This window comes from Xenopus tropicalis, chromosome 9 (genome assembly GCF_000004195.4).
Source record: "Xenopus tropicalis strain Nigerian chromosome 9, UCB_Xtro_10.0, whole genome shotgun sequence".
Taxonomy (NCBI): domain Eukaryota; kingdom Metazoa; phylum Chordata; class Amphibia; order Anura; family Pipidae; genus Xenopus; species Xenopus tropicalis.
Genome location: NC_030685.2, coordinates 75,719,134 through 75,743,974, shown reverse-complemented (window position 1 = coordinate 75,743,974; position 24,841 = coordinate 75,719,134). Strand labels below are relative to the sequence as shown.

Genomic DNA, 24,841 nt, shown 5'->3' with positions numbered 1-24,841 from the left:
TACTGTTTTATTATTACAGAGAAAAAGGAAATAATTTTCAAAAATTAGAATTATTTGCTTATAATGGAGTCTATGGGAGATGGCCTTCCTGTAATTCAGAACTTTCTTGATAATGGGTTTCCGAATAACGGATCCCATACCTGTACTATGAAGCAGACATTCTAGTGTTGACCACTCCACACAGAATAGCTAATTGGCAAGAGACCCTCAGTAGGTGCCATAAGGGGTTTCTGAGCTGCCTGAAAGAGGATTGGCCTGATACTTTGTTAAGAAGCTGAAGGATCATCCCAGGGGTTGATAATTAACGATAACGACAATAACGGATATTCACTGATTCACTATTTTCTGAAAGATATAGCTCTAGCTTTTTTATAAATAAGTCTGTCTTTTAAACAGAAGACACCTTAGAGGTGTTGTAACCTGAGAACTAGTGGTGACCAGACGCACAGGGCAGAAATGGCAGCAGGAGTTGGCATCTGATAGAACTCTACCACTTGATGCACCATGAATGAACAGCTGGCATCCACACACCGGAATCCTGGAATCCTTTTACAGCCAACTTGAAATGCACAGATTGGCTACAATACAACCCTAAACTTTAGTTCAGTTCTCTCACGTCTCAATACTGGTGGCTAATGGAATGATACAGCAAATTTGAGACCCTAAATATTGATTCGCTCATCTCTACTGTGATTCTTCAGCTTCCTAGTCTTAATAACTAGCAATGTTTATAGACGTTGGGTAAGACTGGTAGGAATCTTATTTGAGGTCATCTTGGATTAAGTAGGCCTTTTGCACCTTTTTCTTCCCTACAGGTTTGACCTGAAGACACTGCCAGTGGACTTTGTTGAATGCTTGATGAGGTTCATGCCGACAGAGGGAGAGGTGAAAGTGTTCCGGCAGTACGAGCGAGAGAAGAAGCCATTGGAGAACTTGTCCGACGAAGACCGATTTATGATGCAGTTCAGTAAGATCGAGCGGCTAATGCAGAAGATGACCATCATGGCTTTCATTGGGAATTTTTCCGAGAGCATTCAGATGCTCACACCGGTAAGTCTAGTCTAGTGCTGATGTCCAGCCATTGCCAGCAGCAACTGATGGGGCTTTTCTTATTATTATTGCCTCTATGTGACAATAACTGCAGCGCATTCCTACTGATTTCTGCTTCTTTCATTGCAGCAACTTCATGCCATAATTGCCGCATCAGTTTCCATTAAGTCATCCCAAAAGCTCAAGAAAATATTGGAGGTAAGTGCTAAACGTATCTGTTTGTTACAGGGGTAAATAACCTCCAGCGCTCAGCTGGTGTTCAACTAAAACTCCCAGCATGCTTCATTTGTTAGGAGTTTCTGGGAGTTGTAGTTTTAGAGCTGCAGTTAAGTCATTATACAGAATGTATAATTTCATTTTTTTGACTCCTTTTTTTACACAGATCATTCTAGCCCTCGGGAACTATATGAACAGCAGTAAAAGAGGAGCAGTTTATGGCTTTAAGCTTCAGAGCTTGGACCTGGTAAGTTCTTAATTGCACAAAATAGTTTACCATACTACTATAGATGGCACCAGGCTAGAGAACTTATGAGTTTATTTATGATTAAAGTGCCATAGAAGTTTAGAGGTAATAGGGCAAATGCATATGAATAAACCTTCACCTCTTAGTCCAGTGCCACGTGGGGGAGGATTTTTGGATAAACAGATGCAGCCACAGCAAAAACCTTTTTTTAGTGTAGGGGCAGATTCTTAGCCTGCATTTATCTGCAGCACCATGTAGCATTGCCCTTAAAGGGACAATAACACCCAGAAATGAAAATGACTGAGTTTACATATACAGTTAACCTTACTTGGACTTTTGAGGGCAGGTCAACTATATTTGTTAGCTTCCAAGTTTTTGGCTCAAAAGACCCTGTACCTGAGAAGCTTGTGGTTTGTACCACAAACTGGCTCTACATGGGCCAACTAGGTCCCTCTAGACAAATCAGCACCTTATTGGCCTGTTTATAGGGCCCAGCAACCTGTCTGTTTGATATTAGAAAGATATCTATTTACCTGCAAGCCTCAGTGGCTTACAGGTCAAATTGTTGGGTGCAATGCCAGGCCTAGCCGGCTGGGCACCCCAGGCAACCCTGCTGGCCACTTCGCCCATCTACTGCCCCTCCCCCATTGTGCTCCCTTCCTCGCGGAGTGTGATGCATTGATGTGCCCAAACTAGTAATGTGCTGGCAGTAGGGGAGAAGGGCTTAGAGCAGGGGAGTAGAAGAGGTACATGTCCAGCACCCCACCCCTAGCACCCCCTTAGTTCCAGCCCTGGTTGGGTGGCCATTCCACTCATTTGGCAACCAAACAAGCCAATCTCACCTTCTATGTCCAGCACCCCACCCCTAGCACCCCCTTAGTTCCAGCCCTGGTTGGGTGGCCATTCCACTCATTTGGCAACCAAACAAGCCAATCTCACCTTGTATGTCCAGCTTAGGGGCAGATTTATTAAAATGTGAGTTTAGAGCTTAATACATAAAAACTCACCAACATCCTATTCATTCCTATGGGAATTTTAGAAGCTTATTTATCAAATGGGGAAAGTTAGAACTCACTATTTGATAAATACACTTCTAAAAATCCTATAGGAATGAATAGAACGTGGGTGAGTTTGTATGTATTAAGCTCTAAACTCACATTATGATAAATCTGCCCCTAAGTCTTCACTGAGGCTCAGAAGAACTTATGTCCAACTCACTGCAGTTCAGGCTTGCTTTAAAGATAGCATTTTACCATGTACAGAGTTTAAATAAATTGCATGTCAGAAATGGGCAAAAATCCCACTTGTATCTGTTCATGTGTGGTCAATTTTTAATTGGGAAATATCAAAGATATATGTTCCCCCCTTTGAAAGTGATTTGGTAGCTCCCATGAGATATGGGCAATAAATTAATTGCAAAAGATACATTCTGTTGGTATGTTCCATCCTCTGATTGTGAAATTCCACTGTCAGCTTTTAGATACGAAGTCGACAGACAGAAAACAGACATTGTTGCACTATATCTCCAACGTGGTACGCGACAAGTATCTACAAGTTGCTCTCTTCTATAATGAAATCCATTATGTGGAGAAAGCGGCAGCAGGTAAAGGATTTTGTGTGGAGTCTAATTCCATGGAGCCAGTGGCGTAGTGTGGGCTTTCGTCGCCTGGGGCCGACCGGAAATTTGCCGCCCCTCTATTTAGTTATTCTTAAAAAAAATAGACAAAATAAAAAAAGCAGCATTAAATTTTTTTTTTTTTTGATTGAATTTGAAATGCGGTGCGCATGTCATAATTGTCAAAAGTGGATTCAGCTGTGCGTCCGTGGCTGCCCATGGTGGCAGGGCCGCCATCAGAAATCACGGGGCCCCTCCCATCAGTACAGGACACACAGACATAAAAAGTATTAGGGTCACCCTACCACAGTGCCCCCTAACACTATGCTGGCCAGGCCCCCCTAACGCTATTCTGCCCACGGTCCCCCCATACAACTGCCCCATAGACAGTACCCCCATACACAGTGCCCCCAATTGCCCCATACACAGTGCCCCCCACACACATTGCCTCCAATTGCCCATAGAAAGTGCCCCAATTTCCCCATAGACAGTGCCTCCAATTGCCCCATACACAGTGTCCCCATAGACAGCCCCCTCCACACAGTGCCCCCAATTGCCCTTAGACAGTGCCCCCAATAGGAAGTGCCCCCATACACAGTGCCCCAATTTCCCCATACACAGTTCCCCCATACACAGTACCCCCCAAAGACCTTGCCCCCCCCCACAGAAAGTTCCCCCATACACAGTGCCCCAATTGCCCCATACACAGTTCCCCCAATAGAAAGTGCCCCCATACACAGTGCCCCCATAAACAGTGCCCCCAATTGCCCCATACAAAGTGCCCCCAATAGGAAGTTCCCCCATACACAGTGCCCCAATTGCCCCATACACAGTGTCCCCATAGACAATACCCCCCAAAGACCTTGCCCCCCAATAGAAAGTGCCCTCATACACAGAGCCCCAATTGCCCCATACACAGTGCCCCCAATAGGAAGTGCCCCCATACACAATACCCCACAAAGACCTGGCCCCCCCATGGAAAGTGCCCCAATTTCCCCATAGACAGTAGCCCCCACACAGTGCCCCCAATTTCCCCCATAGTACATACCCCCAACAGACCATCGGCGGTGGCGGCTCCTTCTCTCTTACAGGCAACAGGCGCTTCTATAAGGTTGCGCCTCGTCGCTGACGTGTGACGTCATACGCACGGGCGCAACCTTATAAAAGCGCCTGTTGCCTGTAAGAGAGAAGGAGCCGCCGCCGCCCCTTCTGATACGCCGCCCGGGGCCATGGCCCCCTCGGCACCCCCCTCGCTACGCCACTGCATGGAGCCGCTGTACGTAGATTGATATACAGCAGCTCTATTCACTGAATCAGTACAAGTGCATTGCTTTATTTAAGTCACCTAGATGTGATTGTGCAATGTTCATAAAGGAATTAACAGATCACTTTGTGTTTTATAGGTCTGTAGTTGGGAATCTGATCAGCTATTATCCCGGCTTCTGTTTTAAAACCCAGTGGGTGAGCTTTAGCCTATAGGATAAACCCATGTAAATGGGATTTTTTTTTTTTCTTAGGAGTTTGGAATTCATTCCCAGAATTCCTTTTGTTTATAGGTTTCATAGGAAACGTTTACTGCAATAACTGCATGTACGACAGCTTTCACCTTTAAGATCTAGATTTCAACCACGCAACTCTCTTTCTCAATAAAATGCATGTTTTTCATTCATGGGACTCCAGCGCCCCTTGCTGGCCATTTGTAATTATGCAAAGGGTATACGGAGTAAGCTTCACATCAGTGGTTTTCAACCTTTGGTTCGGGAACCCTTTCACAGGGGTCGCCTAAGACCATCGGGAAACACATATTTCCGATGGTCTTAGGAATAATTTTATGGTTGGGGGTCACCACAACATGAGGAACTGTATTAAAGGGTCACGGCATTAGAAAGGTTGAGAACCACTGCTTTACATTAAGGGCAAAGTCGAGGGAGTGCAATGAACGCCCATAGGGTTCCCTGCATACTGCAGCCCATGGTATATTGATCTACTGAAAAATTCCAGTATATATAATATGTTTTGCCCTTATATTTATATTGTATCCCCAGGAAGCACCTATGATCTTAATACCCCCCAGGCAGAGGGTCTGTTTGCCTAAGCCAATGACCAGTTCTGCTGGCAGGCATTGTAAGCATACAGGTTTAGGGGCCATTATAAACCCCATAGAGTTTCCCTGGATAATTCAGCCTATAGTAAATCCATCAGCCACTTTTAGGTTATCAATGAATGTTTCTATTTGCAGAGACATCTTAGACCCCCATTAATGAGACACCTATTCATTTTGCTTGGTACCGTTACTGTTTTGCAGTTTCTCTCGAAAATGTTCTTTTGGATGTGAAAGAACTTCAACGAGGGATGGATCTAACGAAAAGAGAGTATACAATGCATGACCATAATGTTATGCTGAAAGAATTCATCCAGAATAGTGAAGTGAGGCTGAAAAAACTGCAAGATGATGCAAAAATTTCCCAGGTAAAGTCACCAGGCGTTTTTATTGGCTGCCACGAGACATTTTCATTGGCTGCTTCTATGGGTTACTGTGTGTGCTTTGGTGGATTTTAATGAGGGGACTTAAACAGTCCGGGTTTGTACTTTTCAGGATGCCTTTGATGACGTTGTGAAGTATTTTGGAGAAAATCCCAAAACGACTCCCCCGTCTGTGTTCTTTCCAGTCTTCGTCAGATTTGTGAAGGCCTACAAGGTTGGGAGCAGCACCAAGTGTCTTTTTAATGAGATGGAAATGCTTGAAAGCCAAGCTGTCCCTGGTGTTCTATCCTAAAGCATCTGTCTACTTCTAAAGATATTTCCTAGAATGTTTCTTACTTCTTTTCCATGTGAAATAATAGATACACTGTGTTTGTTATAAGGTCCTTTCACCTTCATTAATGAATCAACAAACTACAACATTGGTTCCAAAAGTGGGTCAGGTTCCGGTTGGGCTTAGGGCAGTGGTGAAAGGCTCAGCTTGAAGGCCAGTAGGGTGGGAATGGCCATTCACTCTCCTACCTAAACATAAAAGCCCAGCTTGAAGGTCAATTAGGGTGAGATTTGGGGTGTTTATAGATTTACTTTCCTAGATACAGGTATGGGATCCGTTATCCGGAAACCCATTATCCAGAAATTACGGAAACGCCGTCTCCCATAGACTCCATGTTAATCAAATAATTCAGAGTTTTAAAATTGATTTCCTTTTTCTCTATAAAAATAAAACAGTTGGGATCAAGTACAAGGTACTAAGATATAATTCATCCTTATTGGATGCAAAACAATCCTAGTGGGTTTATTTAATGTTTTATTGATTTTTTAGTAGACTTAAGGTATGGAGATCCAAATTACGGAAAGATCTCTTATTTAGAAAACCCTTGGTCCCGAGCATTCTGGATAATGGGTTCTTTACATATATTCTTAAAAACAATGATTGATACACCAGTATTTTACTCTACTTTCCTTGTTTAATGAGCTAAGGAAGCTCCCTTCAAACGGGCCTTGTCCATTGTCAGACATTAAGGTGGAGCCTAAACTCAAAAAGTCTGACAATAACTAAGTTACAACATCCTAAATGAATTCACCCGTAGTAATCTTTTCAGAATGCTGATGAGGAGAACGAGATGAGGAAGAAACAAGAGCAAGCGCTTATGGAGAAGCTTCTGGAACAGGAAGCCATGATGGAACAACAGGACCAAAAGGTTTGCTCAGTTCATGAAACTCTGTTCTAGCATTAGTCTGACCTCATTTTCGAAAGCCTAAAGACAGAATTTTTTATCATTGGTGAAATGATCTCTGTGGTTTGACCGTAATAATAATAAGAATCCAATGCAGCAAAGATTCATGAAGTTTGTAGAAGTTGAAAAATGTTTTTGAAATCCCATTAGTTCTGGGGCCTATTTGCCGAAATATTGACAGATAGTAAAATCTCAATGAGTTCTCCTGTCATTTTACTCAAGGGGAGTTCTTCATTCTCCCTTAGGGAATAAACTGGATACGAGCTGGAACAGCAACCCTACTTTTCTTTTAAAATAAAATGCCTTTATTGCATTTATTCAGGGCATTATAGCAACATTTCAGGCCTTATGTGGCCCGTTATCAAGCTTGTATCAGTGACAAGTGGCCATTGGAGAACCTGCTGACTACTAGCTGTGAAACCCTTAGGGGACAAAGACATTTGACCAGGTCTAAAAAGGCCAACAAATGTTTTCAAAACCTTCGCTAAAATATGGGGTTGACTTATTTCTTTTGGCCTATTCACCTATAACAAATATAGCATTAACTGGTCACCTGTGTGAAAGCAAACAACTGATTGGTTGCTTTGGGTTACTAGACCCATAGTAGATATCCTTGGAAATGTGTTTGAAATGGAACATTTCTGTTGAAACCACAGTTGAAAAATGATTTACATCACATTTTTGTTTAAATTCCAGTCTCCGTCACATAAATCGAAGAGGCAGCAGCAAGAGTTAATTGCGGAGCTGAGGCGGCGGCAGGTGAAAGATAACAGACATGTCTATGAGGGGAAGGACGGTGCTATAGAAGATATCATCACAGGTAGGCAGAAACTTCTATTTCACTGGGAATTAAACTGCAAATACAGTTACTAGCTTTTTTACTATCCGGTGTAATGTACTTGGGGGTAATATGGCAAGAGTCTAACTCATAGCAACCAGTCAGATATTTGCTACCATTATTCTCACTGATCAGTAAGAGCTAAATGCTGATTGGTTGCTATCAGTTTCCAGACCAGGGTCTGGAATAGGGAAATTCATGGGAATTAGTAATGTTGGCTGTCCCTGAGCAAATATCACAAGAAACAATAGAAAAACAAAGCCAAAAGCCTTTTGGCTTCTTTGCTTCCAAGAAATGGTAGGAAATGTGCTTGGGGGTTAACTGCCTGCTGCCAAACTGTCGTCTCAGTCTCGGCACCCCCTACCAGTTTAGATGCCAGTGCATGCCGTGCAAATCTGCCCCCCGGTATTGTACATTTACCTTCCTGGCTTTACAAGCGGCATATAAATAACTGCATATATAAGCTCTATATAATTATTGCAAGTTTATGTTTCTTAAAGGTATACTAACATGCTAGCATTTCCACAATGGACATTCACCAATAGATCTCTAATGAGCATGCTGTATTTATCTATATAGATATATATCTGGGGTGTTTTATGGAAACAAAGTAAAAGAGCACCTTTTATTAAGGGAAAAAAATAAAGGTAACTGAACAGTAGTCAGTTATAGGATCCGTTATCTGGAAACCCGTTATCCAGAAAGCACAGAATTACGGGAAGGCCATCTCCCGTAGACTCCATTATAATCAAATAATTTAAAATTGTAAGAATGATTCCCTTTTCTCTGTAATAATAAAACAGTACCTGTACTTGATCCCAACTAAGATATAATTACCCCTTATTGGGGGCAGAACAGCCCTATTGGGTTTATTTAATGGTTAAATGATTCCCTTTTCTCTGTAATAATAAAACAGTACCTGTACTTGATCCCAACTAAGATATAATTACCCCTTATTGGGGGCAGAACAGCCCTATTGGGTTTATTTAATGGTTAAATGATTCCCTTTTCTCTGTAATAATAAAACAGTACCTGTACTTGATCCCAACTAAGATATAATTACCCCTTATTGGGGCAGAACAGCCCTATTGGGTTTATTTAATGGTTAAATGATTCCCTTTTCTCTGTAATAATAAAACAGTACCTGTACTTGATCCCAACTAAGATATAATTACCCCTTATTGGGGACAGAACAATCCTATTGGGTTTATTTAATGGTTAAATGATTCCCTTTTCTCTGTAATAATAAAACAGTACCTGTACTTGATCCCAACTAAGATATAATTACCCCTTATTGGGGGCAGAACAGCCCTATTGGGTTTATTTAATGGTTAAATGATTCCCTTTTCTCTGTAATAATAAAACAGTACCTGTACTTGATCCCAACTAAGATATAATTACCCCTTATTGGGGGCAGAACAGCCCTATTGGGTTTATTTAATGGTTAAATGATTCCCTTTTCTCTGTAATAATAAAACAGTACCTGTACTTGATCCCAACTAAGATATAATTACCCCTTATTGGGGCAGAACAGCCCTATTGGGTTTATTTAATGGTTAAATGATTCCCTTTTCTCTGTAATAATAAAACAGTACCTGTACTTGATCCCAACTAAGATATAATTACCCCTTATTGGGGACAGAACAATCCTATTGGGTTTATTTAATGGTTAAATGATTCCCTTTTCTCTGTAATAATAAAACAGTACCTGTACTTGATCCCAACTAAGATATAATTACCCCTTATTGGGGGCAGAACAGCCCTATTGGGTTTATTTAATGGTTAAATGATTACCTTTTCTCTGTAATAATAAAACAGTACCTGTACTTGATCCCAACTAAGATATAATTACCCCTTATTGGGGCAGAACAGCCCTATTGGGTTTATTTAATGGTTAAATGATTCCCTTTTCTCTGTAATAATAAAACAGTACCTGTACTTGATCCCAACTAAGATATAATTACCCCTTATTGGGGCAGAACAGCCCTATTGGGTTTATTTAATGGTTAAATGATTCCCTTTTCTCTGTAATAATAAAACAGTACCTGTACTTGATCCCAACTAAGATATAATTACCCCTTATTGGGGACAGAACAATCCTATTGGGTTTATTTCATGTTTAAATGATTCTGGAGATCCATATTATGAAAAGATCCCTTATCTGAAAAACCCCAGGTTCCGAGCATTCTGGATAACGGGTCCAATACCTGTATCTCTAATCTGTTCTTGAATGTCCTGCTGAAGAGAACCGACACCCTAATGCTTTCTTCTTGGCAGTAATCAAAATATCTTCTGCCGTTGGCATCGATTCAAATGATTCACAGTGGTGGCTTTAAATATCAAATACCCGTGTCGTTATGTTAGGACTGTCATTTGTAGGAGCCAATGAGCTGACTGTATATATATATATATATATATATATATATAATAATTCACTGAACTGATTGTGATTTTTCACAACTGAAATTATTCAATTCAAGAATGAATAGTCCGATGGCCTTGTTGTGCTTTCTGTGTAACTTCATCCCCTTCTTTGTATTGAGGAGACATTGCCCTAAGGGTTACATTTTAATATGCTGTGGGGAATGGTATATCGGCCTATCTCAGTATAGTTCTTGGCTTCAGTCCTGAGGTCTAGGTGCTTGGAGATAAGTCTAGAACTTTTAGAATGATGTAGAGATGTTCCAAGGCAGATTGCAGTATTTCTCAATGAGGTTAGTAGTTAAGTAGTTTCCAGACTTTTTCACTTTTAAGACACTATTTATGGCACCACATTTAATCGGAGCCCCCAGTCACTTTATAACAAGAACATAAGTGTTCCTCCCAAATAGCATCATAGTTGGCCTTCAAGAGTATATTAGATAATAAATAAGCATTCAGTCAATGTCTCAATCTAATGTGCCTTTAGCCTGGCCTTACCCCACCCTACCATTTGCAACTTTGGGTCCCTAAGTGAGCCAACCCCACAGTTAAGGGTATATGGTGGACACTTGATAAAGGGTATTGACCCGAAACATGTTGTGTTACCACTACCCACAATAAATTGTTTGCAGTAAATCTGCTGAAGCTTTTTTTCTCCTACTTTTTGGATTTTTATATGGTGGAAATAATGGGCACCTGCTGAACTGCTGCTGCTAGAATACTATGAGACATTTTAGGGCCACTAACCCTTTCCTTGGGCCAGACTGTGCTTTTGGATTCTACTTTGGATTCTACTTATACCTTTAGCTCTGGCCATTCTATTACCCAATCAGGAAAAGGATAATCATGTTGCCTTTGGAGACGTATTGGGATTTGGTTACAGTGTTACAGTTCTTCAGTTCTTTTAAGATAAACAAAAAATACATAATAAAGGGCAATAAACACCATTTCCTTCAGCATATTAAAAATTGATCTGTATCACAGGGCTCTTAAGAAGAACACTAAACCGAAAATGCATATTGATACATGAAAGTGTATTTTGTGTGATTCACGAGCCCTGATAGAAACCAAGATCTATGTACAATGTATGAAATCAGCCTTATGCTGCTCTAGAGTATATATAAGGTCTATCTGACAGCCTGTCCCAACGATCTATTGGGTAGGGCAGAAATTTTTGACTGGGCAAAGAACACATTGGCCCTGTTGATGTGGCCCTCCCCTTATGGATCTGCATTATGGCCCCATCATTGGTCTGATCTATGGACCCCATTGGATCAGACCAACCATAACTAATAATTGCCCTGTCCCTTTAGAACAGTGATCCCCAACCAGTGGCTCGGGGGCAACATGTTGCTCACCACTCCCTTTGCTGTTGCTCCCAGTTGCCCCAGAGTAGGTGCCATTTTTAAATTTCTGGCTTGGAGACAAGTTTTGGAAGCCCAGAGACACAGTTTTACCCCAAGCAGAATCCCTTGCAGGCCATTAGTCTACATGGGGCTACCAAATTGCCAATCACAGCCCTTGTTTGTCATCCCCAAAGAACTTTTTTCTTGCTTGTGTGGCTCACTAAAGGTTGGGGATCCCTGCTTTAGAATATACATGAGTAGGGGGTACAAAATGCATTTTCATGTTGGAACAACCTGTATTTTAGGTTTAGTGGTCCTTCTTTTATTCAGCAATACTCTCCTGTGTACCATTGGAATCTCCGTGTGTTTAAAGCCAGCCGAAATGTAATCAGCCGCAGAGCACTAACCATGAACTAATGCCGTAGATCCTCGCTTCCTAATGGTTTCTGTCTTGTTTGGCTGTCATTTTCCATGCAGTGCTGAAGACTGTGCCCTTTACTGCTCGAACAGCCAAGCGCGGCTCCCGGTTTTTCTGCGACCCCGTTCTCACTGAGGAATTCCATTACTAAACAAAATTACTCTGTTTCACACCTGATGCTCTTAAAAGGTTTCTGCATTTCTTGCCGTGTTTAAAAGGAATCACCGCTTAACACCTGAAGGGATTACCTTGCCTGCTGTCCCTGTGCACCCTTATGTGTTATATATAGCATGTCACTGTATGTTTATGCCCATCTCTTTCTGCATCAGACACATGACCACCCGTGTTTCAAGTTGTGTTTAAAGCAGGATTGACCAAACTGCAGTCCTCCAGCTGTTGCTTAGCAACAACTCCCCGATGAGTTGCGGTTCTAACATCAGTTGCAGGGCTGTAGCTAGGACATTGGCGTTTGGTACCTTCCTTTCTGAGGGCCTGTCGCTTTACTTGTCAGTGTTATTGTATAATGGATATGCCAGAGGGTAATTAAATACTTATGGAACTATATCGGTCCTCTATGTCAATGCTGGTTTATTTCATTCTCCATTCCCGATTGGTTTCTTCTTGTTATTATTGTAATTATCTTCTAACACTGGAAGGATCTGCCTTTATTTCTCTGGCAAATGGGGCAGGCTGAAGGCAAAACGGTTTTTGGCTGCCGCTGTATAGCCTTTTGCTACTATTGCACAATTACATACAACATCCAGCATTGGGTTCCTGACCTCCAAGACCAGGGCCTTCCAATTAAAGGCTGGATGTGGCCATCAAAGAGGATTTTTATGGGCTTAACACTGGACAAGCAGCTTCATTGATCTCTCAAATCATTTATATAATAAATAAATGGCCTACTATAGAAAAAATTGGGCACAGTTTCAGGCTCAAAATTCTGGTTTATTATCAAGGCCAATCTCTTAGATATTTATCATTTGATGAAAAAAGTTCTGGGTTCCTCCCTTCTGCATTGAATGGGACTTTAACTTGACCTTGAAAACCAGGCAAATTATTGGACAGTCACACACTTCTCCCCCCAAAGTACCTAGAATGTCATTAGCGGACTGGTGGCTGTCCGTATAGTAATTGTGCCCGCAGCCTGCCCCTATCTGCCCCACATCTGCATGCTCACGTCTGCATGAAATATCCAAGCACTGGATTCTCTTCCATTAAGATTTTGTTTTGCTTCATTTTTTCAGTTCCAAGGCAATATTACCAAAATCTTCAGTTACAAACAGAGGGTCCTCCCTGTATCATTATGTAGTTGTTCTCTAACCCATAGTAGCCAATCAGATGCAGTTTTCATTGTCCCAGCCACTCTAGCCCAGGTTAAGGTAACTGCTGATTGGTTGCCGGGGGTTACTACTTGACTAGGGCAAATGATTTATTCCATAACTGCATAAACACCTCCCCCCCTTAATTCTAATGAATTTAATACACATGGAACCCTTGCTGATTAGCCGTTGTGGGTGCCACTATTTTTCTTTGCTTCTCCAATACATTTTATAATGAAAAGGAAATAAAAATGGGCAGATATATACTAGGAAAGAACAGATGGAGTCTTTTTTTAACCTTAGCTGTATTTAATGCTTACTCATCAGGGACTAATTAATCTTGTTACTGCATTGGAACTGGAAAAAAAAGCCTCTGTTATTGTTCAGGTATAAAAGTATAAATGAAACTGAATCTCACTAAACACAGAGGATTAATGATGGGAATTTTAAATTCCCCTAAACCCTTTCTAATGTCTACAACAGCCTATATAACCTCTATACCATCTACTTGTTCTAAAAGTGGCCCCTGGATACCAGGTTCTCTGGTTGGCCCTAGTAGACCCAGTCCAACACTGTATTCCTCTTCCTGGGTTGGCCTGTTTTGCCCATTTTTGACTAAACTTGTTGACTTTGGCCATTGAGCTTCAACAGCTTAGGTGGCCCACGAATGATGACTTCCTTTAACATAGGTGAGGCCATCATTGACCAGAGACTTCAATTGGTTGTTTTGTTACCTAGTTGCTTCAATTAAAGGTAAACAACCAGATACTGGCTTGGGCCCTGAAACATGAGCAGACCAATCAGCAACAAGCACACATTGGCACCAAAAAACTCTATACCAATGGTTAATTGCCATGTGTTCCACGCCCTAGGCATTTACACCAACCCAAGCAGACTCCACCTCCAGAGATATCAGTCAGCCCTTTGTCTGGATTTTTTAAAGCTAATTACCTTTCCACAGCTCTACATAAAGTGCATCATTATTCCCCTATGGGTTGAGGTCTAGCTGGGGTCTATGCATCTAGGTGTCTGCTACTGGTTGGACATTCTGGATTGCCCCGTTCTCTAAAAACCTGAATCCTGAGCATCGCTGAACCTTGTTAGGTGGAGCTTCATGGTTTCCACACATTGAGAAACGTTCTAGCGTGCTTAGAATCCCTTCCCTTGTGTTTTGTGAGATTCTATTGCAAGCCTTTCTGTAAAACTGTATAAACCTTCTTTCTTCTTGTGTTCACTGCTGTATTAATGATCTTCCTGGAGCCAATCCTCAAAGCAGCTTGCCCTTCCATCTGTCTCGATTCCAACCACCAGGAAACCAGGACAACTTTCTTCCCCGCAGCTTTGCTCTGCTTTACGCCCTTCTGCCCTTACCCCTGCCCCCTCTTCCTGCTCTAGCACCTAACCCACCTTCAGGAATATGGAGAATCTCTTTACTCCCCAAACCCCTATTTTTATTTAACCATCATTTTGTGTTTTCTCCCGTTTAGCCCTAAAGAAGAATAATATCACTAAATTTCCAAATGTTCACTCGAGGGTAAGGAATTCTTCTAGCACACCGGTGGTGGAGGATACACAAAGCTGGCAAGCATCACTTTTTACTTGGTTTCCTCCTCTCTCTGTATGCCAGATACGTCACTACTCACCCACTTTACTGCTTCAGTTGACTAAATACAAAAAGAAACCTTTCTTATAAGTAGGACTTGCTCTCTGCGTATTTCCGTTGAAGGGGAACCCTCCTGTGCATAGAAAAGGGTGGAAAACTTAGTAGTAACCCATATCAACCAATCAGCAGATAGCATTTTATGGTCAGGTGTTTGAAAAGAAAAAATATCACGCTCTAGTGGTCATTGGCAGCACAGTCCTAAATTGTGAAGGAATGTTCTTTGCATAGTAGCAGTGGGGGGATAATAGCCTCTGGGAAGGGACTGGGGCTGTGGGATAGCAGGTATAGTAGGGAGAGATGGTGCCTATAGTAGCAGTGGGGGGATAATAGCCTCTGGGAAGGGACTGGGGCTGTGGGATAGCAGGTATAGTAGTGAGAGATGGTGCCTATAGTAGCAGTGGGGGGATAATAGCCTCTGGGAAGGGACTGGGGCTGTGGGATAGCAGGTATAGTAGGGAGAGATGGTGCCTATAGTAGCAGTGGGGGATAATAGCCTCTGGGAAGGGACTGGGGCTGTGGGATAGCAGGTATAGTAGGGAGAGATGGTGCCTATAGTAGCAGTGGGATAATAGCCTCTGGGAAGGGACTGGGGCTGTGGGATAGCAGGTATAGTAGGGAGAGATGGTGCCTATAGTAGCAGTGGGGGGATAATAGCCTCTGGGAAGGGACTGGGGCTGTGGGATAGCAGGTATAGTAGGGAGAGATGGTGCCTATAGTAGCAGTGGGGGGATAATAGCCTCTGGGAAGGGACTGGGGCTGTGGGATAGCAGGTATAGTAGGGAGAGATGGTGCCTATAGTAGCAGTGGGGGAATAATAGCCTCTGGGAAGGGACTGGGGCTGTGGGATAGCAGGTATAGTAGGGAGAGATGGTGCCTATAGTAGCAGTGGGGGGATAATAGCCTCTGGGAAGGGACTGGGGCTGTGGGATAGCAGGTATAGTAGGGAGAGATGGTGCCTATAGTAGCAGTGGGGGGATAATAGCCTCTGGGAAGGGACTGGGGCTGTGGGATTGCAGGTATAGTAGGGAGAGATGGTGCCTATAGTAGCAGTGGGGGGATAATAGCCTCTGGGAAGGGACTGGGGCTGTGGGATAGCAGGTATAATAGGGAGAGATGGTGCCTATAGTAGCAGTGGGGGGATAATAGCCTCTGGGAAGGGACTGGGGCTGTGGGATTGCAGGTATAGTAGGGAGAGATGGTGCCTATAGTAGCAGTGGGGGGATAATAGCCTCTGGGAAGGGACTGGGGCTGTGGGATAGCAGGTATAGTAGGGGGAGATGGTGCCTATAGTAGCAGTGGGGGGATAATAGCCTCTGGGAAGGGACTGGGGCTGTGGGATAGCAGGTATAGTAGGGGGAGATGGTGCCTATAGTAGCAGTGGGGGGATAATAGCCTCTGGGAAGGGACTGGGGCTGTGGGATAGCAGGTATAGTAGGGAGAGATGGTGCCTATAGTAGCAGTGGGATAATAGCCTCTGGGAAGGGACTGTGGCTGTGGGATAGCAGGTATAGTAGGGAGAGATGGTGCCTATAGTAGCAGTGAGGGGATAATAGCCTCTGGGAAGGGACTGGGGCTGTGGGTTAGTGCTAAGGCAATCAAAATGGAATGATATACACGACATACACAAAAGAAGAAATATTCCTTGCTTATAATAAGCATTTTATTTATTGTCTAAAAATAACTGGAAGGTATCTCTATTTAACAGCCTCTACATTGTTATATATATTATATGATCTCTAAACACATTGTCCTCCCCACCCACCGCTTTACAGCAAATATATATTAATTTCTAACCTTTTGTTTAGTCCTTTTAGTACCCTGTTATTACTCCCAGTATCACTAACAGTATCCCTCTGTGGATCCACATCCAATGCTTCTGTCTCCCCTTCCCTTAAAAAAAGAGAAAAGATATCTTACAGGGGTTTGAATGAATTCAAAATAGGAGCCTGGGCCCCATAAGAACACTGCTCGATAGGTTTGACGTAAGGACAGATGCAAATTATACTGAAGTAACCCAACCAACATGTACGGTATACTGGGCTACCGTATGGGGGCAAACATCTGGTTGGATGCTGTGGCACATACTCCCTACTCATTCACCAATTACCAGTCCTGTTTACTGGTACCTCCCAAAAACAAATTCTGAGAGCTTTCCATTGGTCTCTCTGCACAAGCTGCTTTGATGGCTGCCAGATAGCCCTTTTCTTGCCTTTCTTCTCTCTGGAGGAACCTAGAACCGTCCATTAACTTCTTCCTCTTCTTTTCAGATCTTAGAAACCAGCCGTACATAAGAGCTGACGCCATGCGGAGAAGTGTGCGAAAGCGTTTCGATGACCAGAACATGCGCTCTGCGAATGGTGCCGAGATAACCATTTAAGCTGGAGTCCTGGCCGCAGTAGCCTAGGGGTTCTTGGACACCCATTACTTCCCAATGAGCCATATCTGTTACCAACCGAGGCTCTGTATGGAACCCATTTTGCCTTTGCACCCCCCCAAAAAAGCTCAAAGACGTAGAAACTGCAAATAGGATCTCCGCTCAGCGAAAACCTTTCCCTCTGTAGCTAACAAGTGCCTAACAGATATACCTGCTCAAATGGAACAAAGCAATAGGACTTTTATTTGACCGGGTATCTTTTTACACCAATACGTTACTCAGTATTTTTAACCAAAATGTAAATTGACTCTTTTTGTTTTTGGTTAGGTGGTTCTTAAAGACGTAAATGTTTGTAAATAGCTAATACTGGAGTATGATCTGCTGTGGAATTTTAGAAGAGGCCTTTATAAACAAAAACAAGAAAAAAAGTGTGTCGTCTGTAGAGAAATCACCTAACTCGGGTCTTCATAACGATCCACTGCTGGTATTTCCAAGACCTTATTCAACGTTCTTGTTGGGTCTAAAGAAACCAGGACTGGATCCAGTTGACTTGGAGTTAGTTGACGTCTTTGTGTTTGTCAGGAATTGATGGTCTTGTTCCTATGTTGCACTTAATCCCTTTCTGTGTCAGAGAGGTCTACAACACCATGTTTTGGTGGCCAACCTGCCCCCAAAGCTGCATATGGTCTTCAATATAATAAGGGCTTAAGACACGTGAAGGAAGCGATTGTCAATGATCACCAATCCATCTATGGAAGGGTGGGGTAACAACTTCCTTTCTTAAATATTTTTATGCACATCCCGACGTATGGTCAACTGCATCATATTTCAGGAAAAGTCTTGCCTATCAAGGAATCTGTGACATGACCAATATGACGGATTCTAATATCATGAACAAGTAGGACCAAGGGAGTGAGAAGCCAACAAGTCGGCCCGGAGCTCTGGTGGTGGCATCTCAACAACAGATGGACCTTATACATTCAGCTGGTTTAATAGAACCAGTTTAGCAGTAGACGATTAACACCTCATCAGTGTAACAGTATTAAGGCTGATAAAAACCTACATGTACTAAAGGTCAAAAATGTTTGTTTTCCTGTTTTTTTTTTGTGATTTTAAGCTTGGGCTAAAGAAAAAATAGCCTTGTGGCCTCCAGACTAAGTCGGCAGCTTATTGACCTATGCATGGGGCCTTCTCACCTGATATCTGGCCAACGGCAGAATTCCTTCAGGCAAGGACTGCATCTGTGTTGATAAGGTCTCCTCCTGACCTTCTCCCTAAGCCTTTATTATGATCCAATCCTTAGTCTGGGGCCAAACGATCACATTCAAATTTGGCCCACAGCATCAGTGGTTAAATCAGATCCACTCATGGGGCGAGCTCACCAAATGAATATTAAAGTATATGCACAGCTGTAGGATTCCCTACAATTTTTGTAGTAAGGGCAACTAAGATCATTTTTTTTCTGGTTCAAGATCTCCTAGAGGTCTACAATTTGGGAAAAGATGGTCAAGATTATTAGAATATTTTTTTTTTAACTCAAATTGCAGTAAATACACAAATTCGAAAGCTCACAAATCGGCCACCTATGATTCAACCAAATCTGTCTGAACCTGGAATATTTAATATTCACCCAATATCTCATATTATCTAAACCACTGATCTCCAACCTGTGGCTCAGGGGCAACATGTTGCTCCCCAACCCCTTGGATGTTGCTCTCAGTGCCCCCAAACCAGGGAGTTATTTTTGAATTCCTGACTTGGGGGCAAGTTTTGGTTGAATAAAAATAAGATTTACTACAAAATAAAGCCCCCTGTAAGCTGATAGTGTGCATAGAGCAGGGGTGGGCAAACTTTTTGGCTTAGGGGCCACATTGACTTACAGACGGGCCGGCCAGCGTTACGCCCAGGGCTGCCATCAGAAATCACGGGCCTCTCAGCTCCCCCCAGCATCCTCTAGCGCCACTTCCCCAGTGTCCTGCAGCTCCACATCCCAGCATCCTCCCCAACATCCGCCAGCTTCCCCCCAGCATCCTCCAGCACCCCCCTCAGCATCCCACCCAGCATCCGCCAGCTTCCCCCCAGCATCCTCCAGCTTCACTCCCCAGCATCTTGCAGCTCCCCCCAACATCCTCCAGCTTCACCCCCCACATCCTCCAGCTCCATTCCCCAGCATCCTTTAGCTCTCTCCCAGCATCCTCCAGCTCCACTCCCAGCATCCTCCAGCTCCATTCCCCAGCTTCCTTCCCAGCATCCTCCCACCAGCATCCTCCAACTCCCTCCAGCAAACTGCGGCTCCCTCAGGCTGCTTTGACCCCAGCTCCCCACTGCATCCTTTTATATGGTTGCGCCCCATGCGTGCTGACGTCACGAGCACGCACGGGGCGCAATCAGGGCCCGTAATTGATTAAGGGGGGCCGGAGTCGGCGGGCCGGATTAAAAAGGGCTGTAGTTTGCTCACCCCTGGCATAGAGGCTACCTAATAGTCCTTATTTGGCTCCTCCATGAACTTTTATGGTGCTTGTGTTGCTCTCCAAGTCTTTTTACATTTGACTTTGGCTCACGAGTTAGAAAGGTTGGGGACCCCTGATCTAAACAGAATTCTGGGCTAGGAGGAGTTCCTGGGAAAGTAAATAGGCCCCCTTTTATAACTTATACAGAAAGATGCACCTGAGGGGGTTGATTCCACTTTTTTTTCATTTTTGGAGCCCAAGCTTAACGTAACCTTAAAACTTCTATTTTTTATTGTTTAAAAAATCGGGGTGTCTCCCATATATATATATAGGTTTTATTATTTAAATTCTACAGATGGATTTAAGTAGGACCAAGTAAGTCATTGCAGAAAAAAAAATTAAACTACTTTCCCTTTATTGGCCCAATTTTGTTGTGATAGAAATTTCTGGGCTTATTTATCAATTTTTGAGTTTGTGAATTCGAGGTTTTTTTTTTTTCTAAATCGAATAACAATTAGCATATCGAATTCTCGCTTATTTATTAATAAGGAAGACTCGTTTTGTTAAAAAACTTGAATAGCTCGAATTGTTCAAGTTTAAAAACTTGAAAATTCGAGTTTGAAAATAGGGCCTGACTTTGCCTAGGGCAACTTTTTGGATGGCGAATTTTTTACATTCGAGTTTTCGAGATTTTTGTACTTAATAAATACCAGACATTCGAGTTTTGTAACCATAACTCGAATTCGTGTTTTTTAGTGCAAAAAAACACGAATTGCGGAAAAAAATCAAACTTGAACGTTGATAAATCTCCCCCTGTTATTTTTTGTTTCAGTTTAAAGGGGACCTGCCACCCACACATTAAAAGCTGTAAAATAAAAGTCCTTTGGAAAGTAAACATGAAACCCAAATTCTTTTTTCAATTGAATCATCTATGCCTGTTATGAATGTATTTAAAAATCTGAGCTGTCAATCATTTGATTGACAGCTCAGATTTTTCAATTACAATTGCTTTCATTTTCCATTCAGCACTTCCTAGATAGCAAATGTACAAAATATTGGGGTAAAACAAAACTTCCTTAATAACAGTGTACACAAAATGGCGGCTGCCTGCTTGCTGTGATTGTGTCATTTCAAGACTGAAGAAAAAAAGAAATTCAACATTTTATATAGTTTAATAACGTTTATTTGGCTCTACTAACACGAAACAAAAGGATCTGGAATTATTCTTTAGGGTGACAGTTCCCCTTTAAATGCACAAAAATGAAAATAATGAACATTTCTCCTTGTAGCCTCGAGCAGTTTGGTTTTATATTTTCCGGAATTAACGCCGTCCTCTTGATATTAACCCGATGGTGTCTATTGTACAAATCGTTGTATAGTATTTAACCGCTTTGGAGAAGATTGTTTTATACTAGATAATAAAGTAACCAGGAATCTAGTCCGGATTTTTTTTTTCCAATTTAAAATGCATGTGCAAAAATTTTTGAATTTTTTTTGTTGTTTTGCACTACGGCTGAATTTGGTGATTCCACTGTGTTTTTTTTCTGTCTCAATTGTGGTCGGAATTTCAATTTCCTGAAATAATGTGTAGTTTTATAATACTCTGTTTTTAAATGTACAGATATTTTGCTACGGGGGGGCGGGGCGGGGGGAGGGGTTGATGCAGATTTTTTTTTTTTTTATATATAAACTTTTTATTTCCAGTCCATTCCCTGGGTAATTACTGTAAATATTGTTTCGAGCGCATCGGCCTGTGCTATTCCATTGGAATGTTATTTTAACTTATAGTTTTTATGATTTTGTTTTATTTTCTATTTAACTAAAGGAACAATTTGGGGATCAGACTTTATCACGTTGGTGTTTAACGTACAGAGAATGTTCTGTCCGGCCTACGGTATCTCGTCACATGTATTTAGAGGGAGAGAAGGGCAGCAATTGAAAAACATGTCGCAATTGACAAAAAAAAAAATTCCAAAAAGTCTTGGAAAACCGAGGGAAACGATACGATGATCTCGAATATCGACATGTTTTCTTTCGTGTCTTCCTCCCCCTTCCGAGTGATACTAGAAACGTCTTCTAAAACCAGTCCATGTTACTTTACTGCTGTCATTGCTTATGATCAAATAAAATATTTACACCACTACACATTAATAAGCGAATCGCTTGGGCGTTTCTTTCGTCGATTGGTTTGAGTGGGGAAAAGGAAACTGTAATTAGCTGTTTAGTTTCTGTTATGGAACAGCGTTGCTCAATCATGGACTCCCCAAATGTGTAGATGAAAAAGGTGAGAATTTCCTGATTTGCCCCCCCACCTTAACCCAGAACTTTATACCCAGGTTGAGGCTGAGGAAGGACTTGACTGACCAAGACCAACCACTTTAATGACATCAGACAGTTTCAGAAGGGGCCGTACTCTATAGTCAACGCACTGTCCCAGCTCAAGGCTATTGTGATCTAAGACCTACAGTAAAGGTGCCCATACACGTGAAGATCTGCTCGCTTGGCGATGTCGCCAAGCGAGCAGATCTTCTCCCAATATCCCCACCTACGGGTGGGCAATATCGTGGAAAATGTAGGCTTATTATATTGGCGGCAATGGGGCAGTCGGTTTGGGGACCGCATCAACAAGCCGATGCGGTCCCCAATCCGACTAAAGCTGGCCATACACGTGGCGATCTGACGAAACATCGTCAGATCCGCCACACACCATTCAGGGCTGAATCGGCAGGTAAGGAGGTAGAAACAATAGGATTTCTACCTCCTTCTGCCGATTCAGCGCTGAAGGGAGATTTTGGTCAGGCGCCTTCTATGGCGCCCGATCAAAATTTTCAAACTGGTCCGATCGGCGAGTCGGCCGATATCAGCAGCTTCCTGCGATATCGGTCAACTCGCCGACATACCATACACGCACCGAATATCGTACGGAACGAGGTTTTGTACGATATTATCGGTGCATTTAAGGCCACCTTAATTTTTAAACCTGCCCAATCAATATCTGGCCAATTTCAGGTCAGATATCGGGTCGGGCAGGCCTCTCGTTCCTGCCCTACACGGACCGATAAGCTGCCGAATAGGTCTAAGGGACCCATATCGGCAGCTACAATCGGCCTGTGTATGGCCACCTTTAGTTTCAGTATAGATATCGGTATATATTGTTTATATGTGGGTATATATGGACACTGGGGTTCATGTGGAGATGTTGAACTTGATGGTTTCGTTTTATCCCAAATGACTATGTAACCCACTAACCTGCCCATGTCTAATCATGAGTTCAGTATTACCCTTCAAATGGAGTTGGAAGCTTTAAGCAATGTTTTCCTAGTACTGAACAAGTATGTCCTTTTTTCTGTAGAGAACTAGGTGGTGCAGCGAGACTCCTTTATGGCTGGATTTCGCATTCCTTCAACTTTAATTTCAGCTAACTATACTAATACTAATATAATAAGCAAAAATGGTCCGCATTTCATAGTATGAGGCTGGGAGGAAAAAAAAAATATTTATAAAGCTTAACCTTTTCTCAAGCAAAACTCCACCCAACTTTTAGTTGATCCTGAAAATGTCTCCAATTTGCTGGGAGAAAGTGTTCCAGACCTCATTTCTGTACTCATGAAGCCCCTTTGGCCATGAAGTATAGCTGCACACCATACAGAGGATGTAGAGTTCTAAAGGCGGAGTTCCATCTTGGTGTTCCTGTAGCTCTAAGGATTGGTCAGTCCTTGAACACTGTTGGGCTTCTCTGCACCAATTCTATGGGAGAACAGGAAATCCACGCTCAGGTATCATCAGCGCATATCAATGAACATAGGGGTCCTTGTGTACGTTGGCGGCCTACAAAATTCATGGTTCTGAGCACAGGACACAGTCTTAATAGCAGACACCAGTGCTAAGGGGTAAAGCCAAGAATACTCCACATTGTTGCTTCAGTCAAGTGGGCTTACCCCATAGGTCTCCTGTGTCCTCTACAGATGCCAGAGAAATGTTCTTCATTGGACTGTGTAAAAAATGTAATAAACTCTCTTTTTGCTCACACATACTTTGCGGTCAAAGGACAATGATAATTTGCAGTGATGCAGGACACAAATAACAACAGAGCTGATCTAATCCATTCTAAAGGAAGGGACCTCAAGAATAATTGGTTTTATAAAACATCACTGAAGTCTTATCTATCCATTCGAAAATGAACTCGATTGCTTAGAAACATGAAAAGCAACTCAGCGTAAAAACCACATTCTACCAATTTTCAAATTAATCTAAAAAATTCAAGTATCACCTTAGAATTTGAAAATATGACTCCCATTGACTTCTGCATATTCTCGCCAGCTTTGGGAAGATCAGTGGCGCTTGGCAGTTTTTATGGATCTCAAAAATTCAAGTTTCAACAATATTTGCCCCAAAAACTTGAGGCTGTATAAACTCAAATTCTGATCTTCAAATCTTCCTCTTAAGGTCCCCATACACGGGCTGATTCTAGCTGCCGATATCGGTCCCTTAGACTGATTCGTCAACTAATCGGCCCGTGTATGGGCACTACCGACGGGCCTGCTCCAGGGCCAAATGATCGAATTAGCCTGGATTCTCCTGATTTCGCCCACCCGTAGGTGGGGATACTGGGAGAAGATCCACTCTGAAGGTGTATGGGGGTTCAGAAGGAATGTAGTTGAATTTTATTTGTTTTCTCTGGTGGTTTTGCCTCTTGTAAGCACAACAATCTGCCAGAAGACTACCTAACTTTTGTTAGGTATGCACTAGTGATGTGTGGACCAGCCCGATACCTGCGGGTCGGGCCGACCTCGGCACATCACCTGCGGGTTGTGGGCGGGTTCGGGCAGAGCTCTTCCACTCGCCCTCTCTGCCTGCAGTCTTACACTGCCGGCAGCTCTCTTCCGGTTTCTTTATAGGCGCGAACTCGAAGCCCGACCCCTATTGTGCAGTCATTGCAGGGCCGGGCGGGTCTATAAATAGAGGTAGGAAGCCAGTTCGGGTTGGGAGCGGGCAGGTTAGGGTTGTGTGCGGGTCGAGAAGATCTCAACCCGCACATCACTACGATGGACCCAATCCAGGACTCTGTTCGGGATTTGGCCTTTTTCAGCAGGATTTGGATTTGCCCAAATTCATGCTTCTGGCTGAGCTGAATCCTTACAATCACGTGACTTTGGCACATC

At 42.7% G+C, this 24,841-nt stretch overlaps 1 protein-coding gene across 10 annotated transcripts in view; it reads left to right on the top strand.

Moving 5' to 3' along the window:
- fmnl2 (formin like 2) overlaps positions 1-18,973 on the top strand; it is a 130,320-nt gene extending 111,347 nt beyond the window's left edge. For 2 of the 10 annotated variants that reach the window (XR_208999.4, XR_001171863.3), the window contains 11 exons: positions 816-1,050; positions 1,180-1,248; positions 1,433-1,513; positions 2,987-3,116; positions 5,434-5,597; positions 5,725-5,826; positions 6,713-6,811; positions 7,544-7,667; positions 11,930-12,059; positions 14,680-14,773; positions 17,123-18,973. Coding sequence is in view for 7 of the 10 variants with exons in the window: in XM_012970868.3 (XP_012826322.1) it covers positions 816-1,050; positions 1,180-1,248; positions 1,433-1,513; positions 2,987-3,116; positions 5,434-5,597; positions 5,725-5,826; positions 6,713-6,811; positions 7,544-7,667; positions 17,123-17,232 (1,114 nt within the window). In the remaining 3 variants the exon portion in view is untranslated. The remainder of the gene's footprint in view (positions 1-815; positions 1,051-1,179; positions 1,249-1,432; positions 1,514-2,986; positions 3,117-5,433; positions 5,598-5,724; positions 5,827-6,712; positions 6,812-7,543; positions 7,668-11,929; positions 12,060-14,679; positions 14,774-17,122) is intronic. The other 8 variants (XM_012970871.3, XM_012970872.3, XM_012970869.3 and 5 more) reach the window with 5 other exon arrangements.
- The last annotated feature ends 5,868 nt before the right edge of the window (positions 18,974-24,841 follow it).